Source organism: Lepisma saccharinum, chromosome 5 (genome assembly GCF_977018435.1).
Source record: "Lepisma saccharinum chromosome 5, izLepSacc3.1, whole genome shotgun sequence".
NCBI lineage: Eukaryota > Metazoa > Arthropoda > Insecta > Zygentoma > Lepismatidae > Lepisma > Lepisma saccharinum.
Genome location: NC_139233.1, coordinates 72699066 through 72716941, shown reverse-complemented (window position 1 = coordinate 72716941; position 17876 = coordinate 72699066). Strand labels below are relative to the sequence as shown.

General features: G+C 35.0%; 1 protein-coding gene across 4 annotated transcripts in view; it reads left to right on the top strand.

Annotated features, from left to right (window-relative positions):
• LOC145988393 (tubulin glycylase 3A-like) overlaps positions 1-16264 on the top strand; it is a 97240-nt gene extending 80976 nt beyond the window's left edge. For 3 of the 4 annotated variants that reach the window (XM_083123274.1, XM_083123273.1, XM_083123272.1), the window contains 4 exons: positions 1037-1127; positions 3029-3190; positions 6981-7237; positions 16059-16264. In XM_083123274.1, the coding sequence (XP_082979400.1) occupies positions 1037-1127; positions 3029-3190; positions 6981-7237; positions 16059-16192 (644 nt within the window). In that variant the 3' untranslated portion in view covers positions 16193-16264. Of the gene's footprint in view, positions 1-1036; positions 1128-3028; positions 3191-6980; positions 7238-16058 lie in introns of those variants that run through there. The other variant, XM_083123275.1, reaches the window with a different exon arrangement.
• Positions 16265-17876: the final 1612 nt, after the last annotated feature.

The window sequence follows — 17876 nt, the reverse complement described above, 5'->3', positions numbered from 1 at the left end:
CAGATCCTGGCTGATACTTTTCAAGCATTTTGGTCTTCCACAGGTTCTGCAAAAATGCCATGCAACACTTGTCCTGGAAACTATGCAAAATGTGAAGTTTATTTTTATATTGCACCAGTTTTGTATGAAAAGACCGGATTTTGTGTTTCCATAACATGTGATTTAAAATTGTGTTGTAATTCTTGAATGTTTTAAAGCGAAACTCTTAGTAAATTGATACACAAAATTGGAGTAGAATACTTAACACTTATATTAAGCAATATTTTGAACTTTTAATTGTTACAATTTTCAAGCATTGGTATCTGTATCAGTTGGACTTGCTAAGGAACATGTTCAACATGGGTATTGGCTCATCCCTAATCCTGACCAATAAACTTCTGGTTTACAACTATTCTTGCACCTATGCAAAATTGTTAATATCTTACCTTACTTACCATGTGGTCGTACAGCCCTATGTGGGCTTTGTTAACCTCCAGTCTTCTCTTGCCATTCTCTGATTTTCTTTTCTTTTTTTTTCTTTTTTTTTCAAATCTTTCCTCACTTCATCCAACCTTCTCAGTTTAGTGATTCCAAACCAGGGTTGGCTCGGTAGCTCAATTGCTAGTGTATGTCAGAGACCCAGGTTCTGAGTCCTGGTTGAGCCTGAATTTTTCACTGAAATATCTGCTTGCATCTTCCATTTCTCCTAGACAAATGTATTCTTGCACTTAAAATCCTCTGGCAACCTTTCCTTCGCCATCCTTTTCTTGCATCTAATCCTTCTTATTCTCTGTAACTTTAAACATCTGAGAATATCTCGATTTTTATCGTATTTCATTAATTCCACTCCACAATTATGTGCTGAAGGCTGCTTCAAAATTAAATTAACGATATTCATATTTTTATTGGCATATAAATGAATTTCAAAGCAAAATTGCTATAATGAACTGTTACAATGTTCAAATATTGGCTAGACTTGGTAAGACTTTTAGTACTGGTGCTTACCATATCTTTGTCACATTCTGAGTATTCAGTGCAGTATATTTTTATATTGCAGAAAGGCCTTATCTGATATGTGGCAGAAAATTCAATATTTGGATATGGTTCCTGGTCACAAACATGGAGTCGGTTACCATTTGGATATACAAGTATGTATATTTATCCAATTAACAAAGATATAATCAGTTCTACAACACTTGTAGAACTTGTCTCATTGTAATTCCTTCAAATATTTTTGAAATTAGCTGAATGAAATTAGGAAATTATTAGGACTGTGTCGATACCAATACATCAATATTGGCTGATACAAGTAGTGTCAGTAACAGAAAGTACCGTGCGTCCATTTCGATCTGCAGCCGAGAGATCGGGAGAAGCGTGGCGGGCGGCACTGACGGAGATGCCGACATTTGCGGCCTGAAATGCCCGCTTATTTTTATGGACATATGCAGACATTTATATAAATATTGCAAAACGAGCACTAACCTGTGTTATAAGAGTATGGTTTTAATTTTAGTAGCTTAGTGACTGTATGTGCCGATGATTTTGACACGCCCACCTCTTGTGGAACACGGCGTAGAGGTTTGTTTGGAGAACGTTCTAACGCTGCACCAATATCATCGAGTTTTGCTTCGGTTAGAATCCGTCGTTTTTGCTTAGGTGTTTTAAAATTTAACGATACAGTTTCTCGTAATTTAAGGACAAGATATCTAACCGTATCTCTGTGTGGAGTTGAAACGCATGGGAATTTCTGTACAAATTACCTACACACGTCTCTACACGAGTTTGTTTTCACGTAGGTATGTGTCATACATAAAAAATCTTTGTTCTAACGTGAATCTTGCGGCTGGCATTCCAATCGTCTCACTGACACGTCACACATACACACTACAATAACACAAACAAGTAACTGCAAGTAACCAAGAATAACACTCTTGCGCACAGTACGAAATTAACACGCTCTTGGTTTACATTGCTCGCCACTATATTTACAACTCTGTCTTCATCTAGTCGCGAAGGAACAAAAAACTCGAGCTCGGATATTTCGGATTGCGAGGAAGCTCACGAAAACCATTCACTTTTATCGGTTTCGTCTGCAGTGTAATCCTGATACAGTGTTGCACATTTGAAACCTCCAAACGATTCCCATCGCCACAAAACTCTTTCAAGGATATAAACTTAAGCAGGACGTTACTGATCAAAACCATGATTAAAATGCTTTTTTATCTGTGGCTCTTAACATCGTTTCTATAGCGTATTTATTTGTGTATATAAGAGCAGAACTTGGATGAATTACAGAAGAACTTTTGCGTGTTATAACACAGGTTAGTGATCGTTTTGCAATATTTATATAAATGTCTGCATATGTCTATAAAAATAAGCGGGCATTACAGGCCGCAAATGTCGGCTTCTCCGTCAGCGCCGCCCGCCACGCTTCTCCCGATCTCTCGGCTGCAGATCGAAATGGACGCACGGTATTATTTGGAATTTAATTACCAGTACCAACTGATACTTTTCCAGAGCCTGCGAAAATATCATGCACAGTTTTTGCAAAGTCTAAATATCCTAGAAATATGTAAAATGCATAATTTTAATTATTTTTGCAACAACGTCGTAGGGAAGAATTAATTTTGTAATTAAATAATTATCTCATGTGAAAATGTTTTACAGCAAAATCCTGGTTTATTACTAAGATATAGTTCTAGTGGAAAACTTGTACGAGTCCTTCCATATCAGTTCACCGAATTATGTATTGAAATGTCACCCACCCACATGACTCTTCATGAAATTTAGCATACTTGTAGCCTTGATTAGGAAAATGTTTCTTGCAACTGGAGCCAAATTATTATTATTATTATTATTTAACTCCAAAAATATTATGCAAACAGAATTAAGTTAAAACAAGTACACGTGGTCTGAAAATTAATTTAAAAATCCATGGACACCTGCAAAAGGCAGGGAATTTGCTTTGGAAAAATGACTAAGAACTCTTGATTTGTAATTTCAGGCTTAATTTTAACATGTGAATTTACTATCCCCTCTCTTCTTACAGTGACTTCTACATTGAGTTTTGCTCAAAACCATATGATCTTGAAGATGTATATAAATCTGTAGATCTTTCAAAGCTTGTAGTTCATCACAAACTCATCAGTGAAAACAACCTGTCAGAAGAACAAGCAATCTGGGAAGGTTATATATTTCTATCAAAGCTCATGTAAGAATTAAAATTAGTTAAGCTTGGTTACTGTTCAAAATTCTTTGTGAACACCACAGTGTTCATGCAGTGCACTTTGATTTGCATATATAAGCAGTATCTTGTTTGGTATAACTTTTCCATATTCTGTTTTTATGGAATATAGAAAAGTTATACAACACAATTAACAGTGTTTCATATGCCGATCCAAGTTCACAAAATCACTTGCTTTTCTTAGATTCATGTTCAGCATTGTATGAGTGACAGTACTTAAAGAACTATATTTTTCTGTTCTGTAACCAATAACATTTCACAAATTTCTCGTTTGCATCATCAGAACCAGAGTAGGAAGAAAAACACTTGTTAATGCATAGTTCGTTGAATCAATTTCAAGGTGGGTAATTGCATATCATCTTAGTCCTCAAATTTTAATGTTTATATTTTATATTATTAAACTGCTTTGTAGTGCATGATATGGAAGTGCTTCAACTCTTTCTCACAGAGTTTTCATTGGATTTGGCAGTGGTAGCGTTGTTGCCTTCTAATCAAGGGGTCCCGGGTTTGATACCCGGTGGAGGCACATAGTGTTTCGGATCCCACTTTAAACTATAGGTCCAGTCCTGATTAGCCTTTCTGAGCATAAAGTAGACTTAAAACAACAATTCAATTCAATTCAAATTTTATTGAATTTGGCATGATTAAATGTTCAAGAAAGCAAAATAAAATGTTGCTGTTTTAGTAGTTTATAGTGTCATTTGATAAAAACTGTTTGATAATCAATACTTGATCAGTACACAATTGGGTATTTGTGTTAGTTAATTTTATATTGTAAATTGGGCTGATGTTATGATGAAAATATAGCTTTTACTTGTTAAAATCTTGGAGAATGTTTCATGGGTTAGAAGGGCAAAACGGTACACAGTTGAGGCATCAACTGTTCTTCTCCTGTGTAACTTCGTTTTAGTCTTCTTCTCCTTCCTTCTTGACAAAATATTTGAAATATTTGTTGTTGTTTTTCAATGGTATTATTTGGGTTCCTTTTATTATGCTGATTTTCAAAAGCAAGAACATGCTTTAACCAGCCATATGCCATAAAATATATTTAAGTGATTTTGTTTCTTATTCATGTATTGTATGTAGATTTGTTAAGTAAGCTGTATGTCATGACATTCAAAGATTTTCAAATAGGGCTGAGTACATATCAGTGGCGCAGGAACGTTTTTCATATGGGGAGTAAAAAATTCAGCCTCTCTCTCTCACACACACACACCAACATATATACAGTGATCAGAACACTACATTTTAAAAGTAGCTTCACTACAGCTACAGCCATTCTTCCAAAATGTAGCTTCGCTACAGCTACCGCTACATTTACCAAAAAGTAGCTCGCTACGCTACTCCTGTTCGCTACTTGCTACTTCCCTACTTTTTGCGCTACTTCTGCATAAAAAAATTAAAAAATAACCATGTGGATATTAAAAAAATCCCCTACTACTTGTAAATAGATTCTGTTATTTATTATCATGATTCCCGTCATTCGATAATTTTGATAGCAGTGTTACTTCAGTTACTTATTTTTACTATAGTTTTTGAGAATAACATACCTATGCAAGTGGCATTTCAATTCAAATTTGATATATGAATATTGCAAATAGGGTGTTACCTAAATTAATGATTACAACTATACACCAATGAAATTTGGTATAATTACGTATTTATGTTCACATCAACATATTTTTCTTGAGAATAAATATTTCATTTTTTAATAGACTGATATGAAGGCAGCATTTTAAATGAAAAGTACCTGGGGCTCTTTGTTTACAAAGGCGGAGGCACATAGTGGCTCGGATTCAGTCTCGATCAGCTTATCTATGCATAAAATGGACTCAAAACAAAAACTAGGAAATACGCCAAGTTGGGAGGATGAGATCCTCCTGCTCCTCCATTCCCCACACTGCTCATCATTCAACATTCTTCCTCGTTCTCACAATTAGCCGAAAGTGGCAGAAAGCGACCATAGATAAGAGAATAATTAAATAAACCATTCATCCTCATTGTCATGATTGAGAAGAGTTGAAGAATAGATGAGGAGGTAAACAGACGAGCACAAATGGGTGGTGGACTATATCAAAGCATTCGAAGATTAATATAGAACAGGGATGTACCTATGAAATGCAAGAAGGTAATATATAACACATACTATGTGCCAATAATTACGTGACATAGAGAGATAAGAAAAAGATGCAGGCAATGGATATGAAATTTTTAAGGAGTCTATGGGAGAAGACTAGAAGGGATAGAATAAGGAATGAGGAGATCCAGCAGATGGTGGGTGTGGTGAAGCTTCAGGACAGGATAGATCAGGCACGGATGAGATGGTTCGGGCACATGAAGAGAATGGATGCAGAAAAACTACCAGTAAGATTATATTGCACAAGGAGTGGGAATAAGGCCAAGGGGGAGACCAAGATGTCAGTGGAAAGAGCAGATAGCAGAGAATGTTAGGAGAAGAGGACAAGATTATAACACCGTGAAAAGAGAGGAGTGGTGGAAGACCAGGAAATAATGGAGAGGCTTGACTTCTATGCCGACCCAGCCAAAGGCAGGAAACGGCGAAGGATGATGATGTCATGATTAGTAAAAGTTACAGAAAAGTTAAGCAAAAGTAGGAAAAATACATAAATTTGAAAACTATGTATTTTACCTAAAGAAAATTGTCATTTCTGCAGGAAAGTCAATAACTCATACGTACTTTTTACAATATGATACAATATATTGAGGAAACTGTCATGTAAACCCGAGTGTTCTAAACGTATTGTATTTTAAAATTTGTGAACAAATATTATCGCGAAAATAATTGTAATTCCAAAAACTCTATCATTCTTGTAACAATAATTTCTTGCTGGTGAGATCATATATACTGACAATGGTCAATGCTGTTAACGTACTGAACCATTTATTGCTGGCACTATTCCTTTGTCAGTGCAGCAGAATAAACATCGCTCGTTTTGCATTGCAAGTTGTTTTTTACACAGCAATTAATGACATTTTAGTGTCTTTTACACCATGGATATCCATAGGATTTGTTCCGGGGGTGAGGCAAACGAGGCACTTTTTTCCAGCGGTGCAGCAAATGAAGCATGTTTCTCCCCAAAATAGCGATGCAGCTGAAAAAAACGTAGCTGCAAGCTGGAATATATTCATATATGTCAGTTAGTTATCTGGATATCTGAATTATAAACTTAATATATAGGTTTAAGTATAGTTTTTCCGAACACCCTCTTACAAAGTTATAAAAAATATGGGTGAGGTACAGGAGTACATTGTACCCCCCAAAGTTGGTCTGCCATGTCTCAATGTACAATTACTCCTGCACATGTACTGGTATCAACCAATACCAATAGTATTGGAATCGAAAAGTATTGATTGAAATGTAATAATTGATACCAGCTGGTACTTTCTACAGCTTGGGTGTCATGCAGAGTCCTTGGAAATGCCATGTGACACTTCCATGAAGTCTAAATATCCTGATAATTGTGCAAAATGCATAATTTTATTTATTATTTATTTGCAAAATAATTGCATGGAGAAATGGCTATTATAATTAAATTAGCTCATTAAATTATTAATATTTGAGAACAATCATTCATATGCAGCTTACATATTAAAATTATAAATATTCTGAAATACTTTGAATTGTTACAATTTTCAAGTATCAGTTTGAAGTGCAATGTAATATTGGATCAACTCTGCTATTCATGTATGGCTGCTGATGCTATTCTAAATGTACCTTACTTTAATTCCGTTGCAGTGAATCCCATGAAATTGGCTTGTGGAGGAGTGTGACATTTCCTGGGATAAAAACTGCAATTATTGGAGCTCTCTTGACTTCTCAAGAACATATTTGTCGAAACAGGAAGCACTGCTTTCAACTATATGAAGCCAATTTTGTTTTAAGTTACGATTTTCATCCATGGCTTATTGAAATTAATAGCAATCCGTTAATGACAGAAGCTTGTACCGTAACTAGTACATTATATGAAAGATGCCTGGAAGATGTTTTTAAAGGTAAGAATTGAAATATTCCTTGAAAATATTATTTCATAATGGGTAAGGTTCTTGAATTAACAGTATGTGGAAGCACTCAGTAATGTAAATTCACATCAGTTTCTGTGTGTGCAGTAATAACACATGTTGCAACAGCCCGCGAGGGCCAGGGCCTACCTACGGACTACCAGCCTCAAACTTCCCTGCCGAGGTGGGAGATCATCCAATCAGTTACAGGGTGATATGTGGTCAGAGTGACGATCTCCCAGTCATTGTTGTTAGTTTCTGTGACCAGGTTACGCTACTCATTTGTAGCTTCCCAATTCCCTCACCATGGTGGGTAGCCACTGATCCTGTACACAGGCTGAAATCTCAGCAAATGTTGCTGCAGTTCCTCCAAGAAAGACAAACCTGCGCACATCCCATAGCCGGAGCCCAAGGCATGATGTCTTAGACTACACCATATTTGAGATATTTTATTTATAAAGAGTATAGCTGTACAACGCCAACATACTTTCACAGGTTATCGGAAAGAGATTTTAAGGAAGAGGTAAGAATAGCTTTAAGCAAAAATTATCTACTAGGCACCTCACAATAAAAGCAAAAAAAGAAACACACTCACTCACTCACTCACACTCACTCACTCTCTCTCTCTCTCTCTCTCTTTCTTCTCTCTCTCTCTCTCTCTCTCTCTCCCCTCTCTCTCTCTCTCTCTCTCTCTCTCTCTCCCCTCTCCCTCCCTCCCCGGGCTATTGCCACATCTAGCTGTAGAACTAACCAAATATTCAGCAGATGCCATCAAACTTGCTTCCTCTCCCTTCCTGAGAAAGGGTCAAATGCTTAGAGCTTCATTTTCAATATTTTACATTTGTTTCATGCTGTGACCTTTTAAGGTAATTCAGATTTCACCATGATAAATACAGCAGAACCCTGATTTTGTGTAGCTCGATTTTATATTTTCCTGCATTATACATTCAAACTTCATGGTCCAAATGATGCAACATGCTTAAAGTTTTCCTGGATTTCCAGGGTTGCTACTTACCGGAAATTCCTTGAATTCCGAGAATTTTACTTGAATGTTATCATGGTCCTAGATTGGCCACCCTGAGTTTAAATTTTCCTTCATTGTAAGTTTCTTCATTGTATGACAATATAAATAATACATTGTCATAACAACATTTCAAAAAGGTTAGGCTAAGTTCAAAGTTCTACATTTGTGCAATATTTATAATATGTTAGTCATAACAGTTATTTTTGACTGGCAATATGAAAAACAAATATCTTCAATCATATGTGTTCTTTCAGACAACAAAGATATGATATATTCAAATTTATAATTAAATTTATTCAAATTGTGTACATTTGCATTGGCTTCAAGGTGTATATACAAAGGTCAACTCTTTAAAATTGTTCAATGTATAATATGATGTCATACTTGGTATTTTGTATCAACATTCAAAAAAATGGTAATTGTAATCATTAGATAAGTATATTGTAATATACATAGTAAAATAGCTGTAACAGAGCAAATATGTACATTTACAACACAAACATTCAAGCTGTTAAGCACTTATGGACAAAAATATAAAACAAAAACAATTGAAGATTGCACATACTAAAAAATGTGGCTTGAACTAGTTGCTCTGATACTAGTTGTCTGTGACTTTGAAAGGAGCTGAGGATGGAACAAAGATAAGGACAGATATGAGAATAGTCTGTGGTGAAATATTAGCTAGTTACGTAATATATAGTTACAGACAAATTCAAGCTTAAATTGTGGATTTAATCATCGTTTTTATTGTAAAAGTGTTCTGTGTTATTACAAGACAGTACATTTATTGAAACGTAAGTTAATATTAAATAATCTTGTGATTTAGAAGATAAATCAGTGTTAAATCTGGATAGCATGGAAGGCTCTGAGCCATCCAGATAAAGTTTTCTGCTTGTAAGAAATTCAACAAATTTCATTCAAGTGAGGGAAAATGTCTAGCGAGGAAATTATTAATCAAAGCAGAGAGGACGTCCAAATGGAGATGAATGAAGTAGTGGAAGTAAAAAAGGTCAAGTCTTCAAATAAAGACGGAGAAAATATGGATGTTGAATTGGTTGCTAAGCAACCAAAAAGTCAGAACTCAAAACGAAATCGAGCAAAAGTTAGTGGAAAGGAGGAATCTATAAATGCTCCAAAAATTTTCAAAGCAAACGTATTAGAGCGTACAATGCAATCAAAGGACAATGTGAATAAAAATGACTTATTCTATCCTGGGCACGATGGCCCATATATTGTTCTTGTTGAAGGCGTGGAACACAATGTTGGTAGCTTTAGTGCTATTATGTTAGGTAGTCACTTAAGAGAAGCTAGAATTAAGGTGAATTTTGTTAAGGCATCGGGTCCTAATCGTGCAAAGGTTTACTTTTTAACATCCAATGATGCAAATGACTTTTACTTAAACAAAGAGTTTCAGAAGAAATATAAGGTAAATGTCAAAATCCCGAAGAGTCTTTTACACAGAATGGGACTAATATATGGGTTACCGTTACATATAAATTTAGAAGAAGTACAAGATGAAGCAGAGGCTGAGAGAAATATTCCAATAATCAAAATGGAAAGAATGAAAAAAAAGATTTATCAAGAAAATGGGGAATTTGAGTTCAAACCGACCAAATTGATCAGCGTAACGTTTCAATCACAAAGGTTGCCCTCGCATGTAAAGCTACTCAGTAACATATTTCAGGTACAACCTAAAATAAAATCTGTGATGCAGTGCAGGAATTGTTTCCGTTTCTCTCACACAAAGGATGTTTGTAAGTCCAAAGCGATATGTCCAAGGTGCGGTGATTATGAACATGATGATATATGTGCTGCAGTACCTAAATGCATAAATTGCTCAGGAAATCATCTTGCAACTGAGAGGTCGTGCAGTAAGTGGGAAGAGGAAAGAGAAATTCAGAAGGTGATAGCATATGAGGGCTGTTCATATCAAGAAGCAAAGAGAAAAGTTAGTTCTAGTAGTTCATTTATGACCGAAAGAGACGATTATTCTTATGCAAACATACTACAAGATTTCCCAGAGTTAAAAACAACTAAAGCAGAGTCTTCCTTTGTACAAGCTCCAAGTTCAGCAATTACAACAGGTAACAGATATGAGGTGCTGGCCACTCTAAGAGATGAGGAATCAGGGACATCAAGAAACTTATATTCGTGGAAATCTTCTCAACCTCATCTTTACAACATGAACAATAGTTATGCTGATCGAAGACTTGGGAAGATATTTAAAAGTAAAGAAGTTATGAAAAATAAAGGTATGCAAAATCTAAAGTCGTGTGACAATCCTCAAACCCAAAACGAACAAGAAAGACCAGATTATATTTTACTAAATTCCCAAAGCAGTCCAACGTCAGTGACAACAACGGAAAAACGAAAATTACGGACTAGCATCCCACATTATGACTCTCAAAAGCAAATAATGATTAGTTTGTTACAAGTTATGGCAAAACTAACGTCGAACATAACTGTGGATGATAATCTTCAGAGAATTAAAAATATTCTAGTCGATTGTGCAAATATAACTTCACAGTTATTGAAACTTATTGAAGAGCTTGAATCATATGAAGATGCTCAACATTAAATATAATAATCAGTAAGTTATTACATGCAAAATATGTTTTTGTTTGTGCAATGGAATTTATGCTCGTTTCCTTCAAGAAAACTTGAACTCATGAAACTGATAGAAGAGCATCATCCTCTCATTATATGTGTATGTGAAGTATGGGGGGATGGAAGAGTTTCAATTGAAATAAAAAATTATCACGCAGTAATTAATCAAAAAGGCGGAAAATGAGTGGGTATATTTGTACATGAAAGTCTGGCATTCAAACCCATATCATTTAATCCCAATTTAGTGATTCTTCGAGAATATCGGGTGGAAGTAGTGGGAATACAAGTGCAAATTTTGAATAAAATATTTACCGTTATCTCGATCTATATACCATCTTCCTATACATCGCAAAAAATTGCAGTGAAACATTTAAGGTCTATGATTAGTTCATTCAAGACTCCATTAATCATAACTGGAGATTTCAATTGCCACCACCCATTGTGGGGTCGACAGGAAGCAGATAAGTTGGGTCGAACTCTTGTTGAATGGATGGAGGCGGAACAGTTAACTATAATAAATGATGGTTCACCTACTCATATGCCTAGAAATGGAAGTAATCCATCATCTATAGATTTAACATTAATTTCAGAAAAGTATTGTGCAGACTTTACATGGGAGGCCGATGTGGACTTGAGAACAAGCGATCATTATCCATGTTATTTTTATCTGGCTTATTGCCATGCAACAAATGAAAGAATAGTAACTATTCGCAAATGGAAAGTATTCAAAGCTAATTGGTCTAATTATACTAAACTTTTAAATATTTATTTCTCAGAGAATGATGGATTAAAACCTGATAATATTACATATGAGGAGTTTGTAAAAATCATTTCGGCTGCGATGGACTTGAGTTGTCCCAGGGTGATAAAAAGTAGTCAGCAACACTTCCCAAAGATATACTGGTGGACAGAGGAGTGTGCTGAAGCAAAACTACATAGAGTCGAATTAGCAAGAATATACTCACGTCAACCAAATCCGGAGAACTGGATAGCATTCAGACGCTCTGTGGCCAAATCAAAGAGATTATGCATAAAAGCAAAAAGAAAATCATGGAAATTATTTTGTGAAAATTTACACCCAACCATGAAATTAGGATATGTGTGGAATAAGTTTAGGTCGCTCAAAAATCCTCGTACAGCAAATGTGGTCCCTTTGAAATCAAATTGGAAGACTGAATTTATTCAGAAACTCATACCTACAGTGTCAGACGGAGTAATTGAAACACCAAATGAATTATGTAGTTACACATCAAAACTACGTTCGGCGAAAGGTTTTGCAACTCCAATTTCAAAAGAGGAAATCTATGAAATCATCAGCAACAGTAAAGAATCTGCTCCAGGGATGGATGGAATTACTTATTCGATGATTAATCACCTTCCAGATGTAGCGTTAACGGCGATGTGCACAATTTTTAATAAATTCTTAAATAATGGAAAAGTACCAGAAGATTGGTCCAAACAGTTGATTATTCCAATTTTAAAAACAGGCAAGGACCCTCAAGTAGGTAAATCATATAGGCCTATAGCTTTGACGTCAGTTATAGGAAAGATATTTGAGAAACTGATACAAAAAAGAATAGAATGGTTTTTAGAAAGCCAAAATATATTTCAGTTTGAACAAATAGGATTTCGAAAGGGATTAGGATGCCAAGACGGATTAATCACTCTTTCCTCGTATATTTTCGACTCACTGAAAAGAAACAGAATTGTACTAGCTGCATTCTTAGATGTAAGCGCAGCTTATGATAATGTAGATATTAATATCCTAATCCAAACAATACAACAGCTAAAAATACCTCACAACTATGTTTTGATACTATGGAAGTTACTCACTAAAAGATCTGTATATTTCCACTTTTTCAGTGAAAGTAGATGACCGTATTCAGCCTGCAAAGGGTTACCTCAAGGAAGTCCTTTAAGTCCTTTGTTATTCAACATATATATGATCGGGATGAAAAGGAAATTAATTCCAACAGTCAATTATCTTCAATATGCAGATGATATCTGTATCTATATGTCCACGACACAAATTCATACTGATTTTCCTGTTTTAGAGGAACAAATATTGGAAGTGCAAAAGTGGCTTGAAAGTAAAAAACTCTCCATTTCAATGGAAAAATCTAATATTACAATTTTTAGTAAAAAGGGAACACCTCCAATAGTTCACTCAATGTCCCGAAAAACAAGAATTCCCATTACATCCAGAGTAAAATATTTAGGTGTCATCTTGGATGAAAAACTAACTTGGAAGGACCAAATTAAAGCAATACAAGTCAAATCAGAAAAAGTGTTTAATTTGTTCAAAGCAATAGCAAATACTCAGTGGGGATGTCATCCTCGAGTTATGCTTTTATTTTACAAGAATTATTTTCGGCCTATGATAGATTATTCTCTACTGGCAATGTGTAACTTGACAGAAGGAAAATTGAATTCCATTGATGTCATACAGAGGAAATTCTTGAGAAGATGTTTAGGCGTTATGAACAGCACTCCAAACGTAGTAGTATACATGGAAGCGGGTGAATGTTCCATTTCATGTAGACAGAAGATGTTATCAGCAAATATGCTGTTCAAAGTGAAATCATATTGTGAGCATCCTTTCAACAATATACTAACAAATATGATACACTTATATGAAACGGGAAAAATAACAAACAGAAAATCTGCTATGTGGATAGAATTGTATAATTCGTTTTGTCAAGAATACCAGGATGTTCTACAGATGCGTTCCCGGCCTGTTTTTTCATTAGATTATCCTCAACAGTCTCTGGATAATATTCATTTCCCTAGTTATTCGCACATATCGGAATATTTTACTCAATGGCCAAGTTTTTATTTCATATACACAGATGGATCTAAAAGTGAGTCAGGAGTTGGATGTGCAGTGTACGATCCACAACATAAAACAGACCTATTATTTCGGCTTCCACAAGACTGTTCAATATTTACAGCAGAATCTTACGCAATTTACCAAGCTTTAATATATGTCCAAAAATTAAATTTACGAAAGTTCTTAATACTTACTGACTCGCAAAGTGTATTACAGGCTCTTAAATCTTCTTACAAGAGTCTTTACAAATTATCCCCTTATATTATAAATTGCATACAATTAGTTCAAACAATACAAAAATCTGGAAAAACCATTGAGTTTTCTTGGGTTAAAGCACATAGTAATATTACAGGTAATTCTCATGTAGATGAATGTGCAAAGAAAGCAGTGCGTCTTCCAAATATTACGAACTTATCATTATACTATACGGATCTTCTCCCTAGAGTAAAGAAGAAAATTCTGAATGAATGGTTTGATTGGTGTCGAAATGAACTCGCAACAGTTGGAGAATCATACAGACCATTTGCTGAATTCAAAACACAAAAACCATGGTTTCATCATGTAAGTGCTACAAGAAATGTAATTGTATTAATTAATAGACTGAGAACGGGCCATTTGTGTACTAGGCAACATTTATCCAAAATTGGAATAACGAACAGTAAGAAATGTGAATGTGGCTGGGAAAGTGCAGATGCACAACATATAATACTGGAATGCTCAAAATATAATAGAGAGAGAAATATCTTGTATAAAACTTTAAATAATCTAAAGGTTCAATTTCCAACAAATTTGTTAAGTTTAGTTGTTAATCCAGATGTGAGAATTGGGTATAGTTTGTTATCATTTTTAAGGAAGTGTAACATACAATTGTAAAAGGCAAAGTGTTCTTTAAAAAAAAAAAAAAAATCTAATATCTGTAAAATAGGGGGGGGATGGACTGATAATTTTAATGTAAAACAATTGTGTACATTTTATATGTGTATTGTTATGGACAAAAAACGGCATAAAAGCTGTTAGGTTCCAAATAAAGGAATGAATGAATGAAGGACAGATATATCAATATGGGATGGTGATATATTTGTATAATAATTGTTGCTTTTAAAGATTAAACTTGGCAACGTTATAATAACTTGGATGTTTAAGTGAGATAGAAGCCTTTTATGACTTGAATGAACTTTGATCATGATATAATCTTATAAAGATTCGAAAGTTATGGAATGACACTGATATGTATAAAAGATGCCATGTTGATTTTGAAGCAGTGAATAGGTATCTCTTTTCATCTGGCTTAACGAGCATGCTTGTAAAGGTTACAGTTCCTCAAATGAGTGCTTGGAGGATGGTTGCATAGAGTGACACTTATATGTTCTACGTTTGGATGTGGTTTGGTCAGATGATGAATCTTGAAAACTGAAGCTCAGAATTGTGAATACAAGGACTTGCTTTATCCCGGAAGGAGATATTTTCTTCTCAAGCATAACATTGATATGTTATAAATGCTCTTGTAATTTTCTTGTTTCTAGTTTTCTTTTATCAATTTAATAATTATAAAGTTATTTATTATTGTTTGAACATAAACATTATTCATTAGTATATGCAAATTTAAATTTCCTTTTCAATATAGCACCATAGCTACTACCTATTGTGCTGATACTGAGTTTGAATTATACTGACTTACATTGTTAAAATTGTGGTCCCCTGAAAAACATTAAATTGAGGTTCCAGTGAATATACATTCAATATGTAATATTTTAATTGCTTTTCATCCATAAGGACTACTTTATATGCTCCCCCCACAAAAAATATGGTTCCCCAGGGGATGCAAGCACCCAGAGATGCTAATTTCCCCTCATCTCCATCTACAAACACCACCATGATTACAGACTGTTTATAGGAATGAAGAGCAGTTAAATTATCAAGTTTTGTCGATGAACCATTATTAGCTTCTAATCGGTCACGTCTGAAATATGTTACCTCAGTGACCAAGCTTGTTAATGCTGGACTGTCTCGCCACCGACAGTCCCAGGTTCGAGTCCATGGGTGTTCCTTCATCAATTTCATCTAATTGTCATTCATTCTCATCACCACATATATTGGTGGTGTATATTTTATTATTAGCCACAAGTGGCAGTGACACTCAGTAAGAAATTTTTTTAAAAAATCCATAATTTTTAGACTACACATTCGTGTATTTTTCTGAAAGGTGCATTTCAATGTAACTTTCATTATCAGCCTGTATTTGGTTCAAAAGACATTGAAGAATTCTAATCGTAATCTCTGTGCAGCAGTTACGCATGATATTAGTAGTGTATTAGGATCAAAGTTGACACTAACATATTATGGTTACTTTGCAGTTGTGATAGATAAGACCAGGCATAGAGATGCGGACACTGGCAGATTTGGGTTGATTTACAAACAGGAGCCTGCATTAGTGCCTCCTTTTAAAGGAACAGACTTATTAGTGAGGGGATTTTCAGTTGAAAAGTAACCACAGGAGTAATTAGAACAATGAAGGTCGATCTGATTAAAATATATAAAAGTATGTACAAAACAGAAATTAATGTGCTTCTGAAAAATTTATAGTTTGACTGCATACAAAAATTTGCAAGACTCACAAATGTAATGGCAAAATAAATATGATTTTAGAAACCTGCTTTTATTTTCTAATGAATTCATTATTTGAGAGTGATAGTGTTATCAGAAAAGAAAAGTAAAATTGAAATGATATTATATGTCAAAGGCAAAATGCTTGAGGTGTTTTTGAAATAGTGTAAATGTCAACAGTATGATATTTGAAACACTCCAATCCTCAACTCTTCCTCCCCAATTTTACTCTGTCTACATTTCTGGCTTCATTCTTTTCTGTACTAAATTTCAGGTAGCATCGTTGCCCCTATAAGTCCTTATCTTACCTCTTTTGGTCTATTATGGGAAGGGCTATAAAGTATTGTAATCAAGGTTTCGATACTTGGTGGAGGCACATAGTGGTTCAGATCCCACTTGAAACTGTAAGTCCAGTCCCAATTAGCCTTACTGTGCATCAAGGGCGGTTATTCCATGAAATGAAGGGAATGGGTCATTCCCTTACAAAGTAGAAGTATTAAGTGTGTTTATGTGGTCGGTCACTTTATTTTTAGTTTGAAACTATTATTATATCTACTTCTAAGGGCTGTTGTGAAGACTGCGAGGCATGTGTCCTCACCGTGGTCCTACTAGGTAGCCAGCAGATGACCATCAGTGTCCGTGTCGCTCACCCTCAGCAAAAGGAAGGGAGCATTCGCCATTCTTCGTAGATCTTTGGTTCTGTCTTTGGCATAGAGAACGCATGACCGCTACTCATTCCAGCTTCACAGTTTCTTTCAAAACTAAATCGGCCTAAAAAAGATATTTTGCAAAATTTTTACTTTCTTTTCAGCAAATTTTGTGTTGTCAGTTTTCCCAGTGAATTTCATGAGTGTTATTTCTGGAATTTGTATGAAAAACAGGTTTAAAAATCATTCCGGGTCTTGCAACAGCTAGCTAATATTGCGGTTATAATAAAGAAAAAAAAATGGGTGCGATATTTTATTCCAGACCAATGTGGAATAATAGGTGGTTGCAGAAGAGCATTAAAACATCTACTGTTGACTTTGTGTCCCATTCAAATGAGTTCTGCTCCTAAGCCCTCTTCATGCACAGACAGGCTAATCGGGGCTGGACCTACAGTTTAAAGTGGGATCCGAACCTCAATGTGCCTCCTCAGGGTATCAAACTCTGCATCCCTTCATTGCATGGCGACAATGTTACCACTCTACCATCTGAGAGGACCTATTTTCAAATGAAAAGGATGGGTGGAGCAGTTCAGGTTTAAATGACATGAACAATTTACTTAAACATCACAGCGTCATCGGCAAACTCAAATCCTCGCTGAAATTCACCTGACAACATTTGCAACTATGAGAATAAACTTGCAACAAGATCAACAGAGGAAACTAGTGATAATGAATCAAAAATAGAAATTAAAGTTTGTACAATTAGTTGATAAAAAGAACGCAAAAAAAGTGTTCCTGAAGACAGTTTCTATTCTTTGAAATTGAGTTATGATCAACATTTAACATGGCTCATCACAGAAGTGAACTAAGTGTCACTTAATCCTCACATTAATATATCTCGATGGGAGCACAAAAACCTTT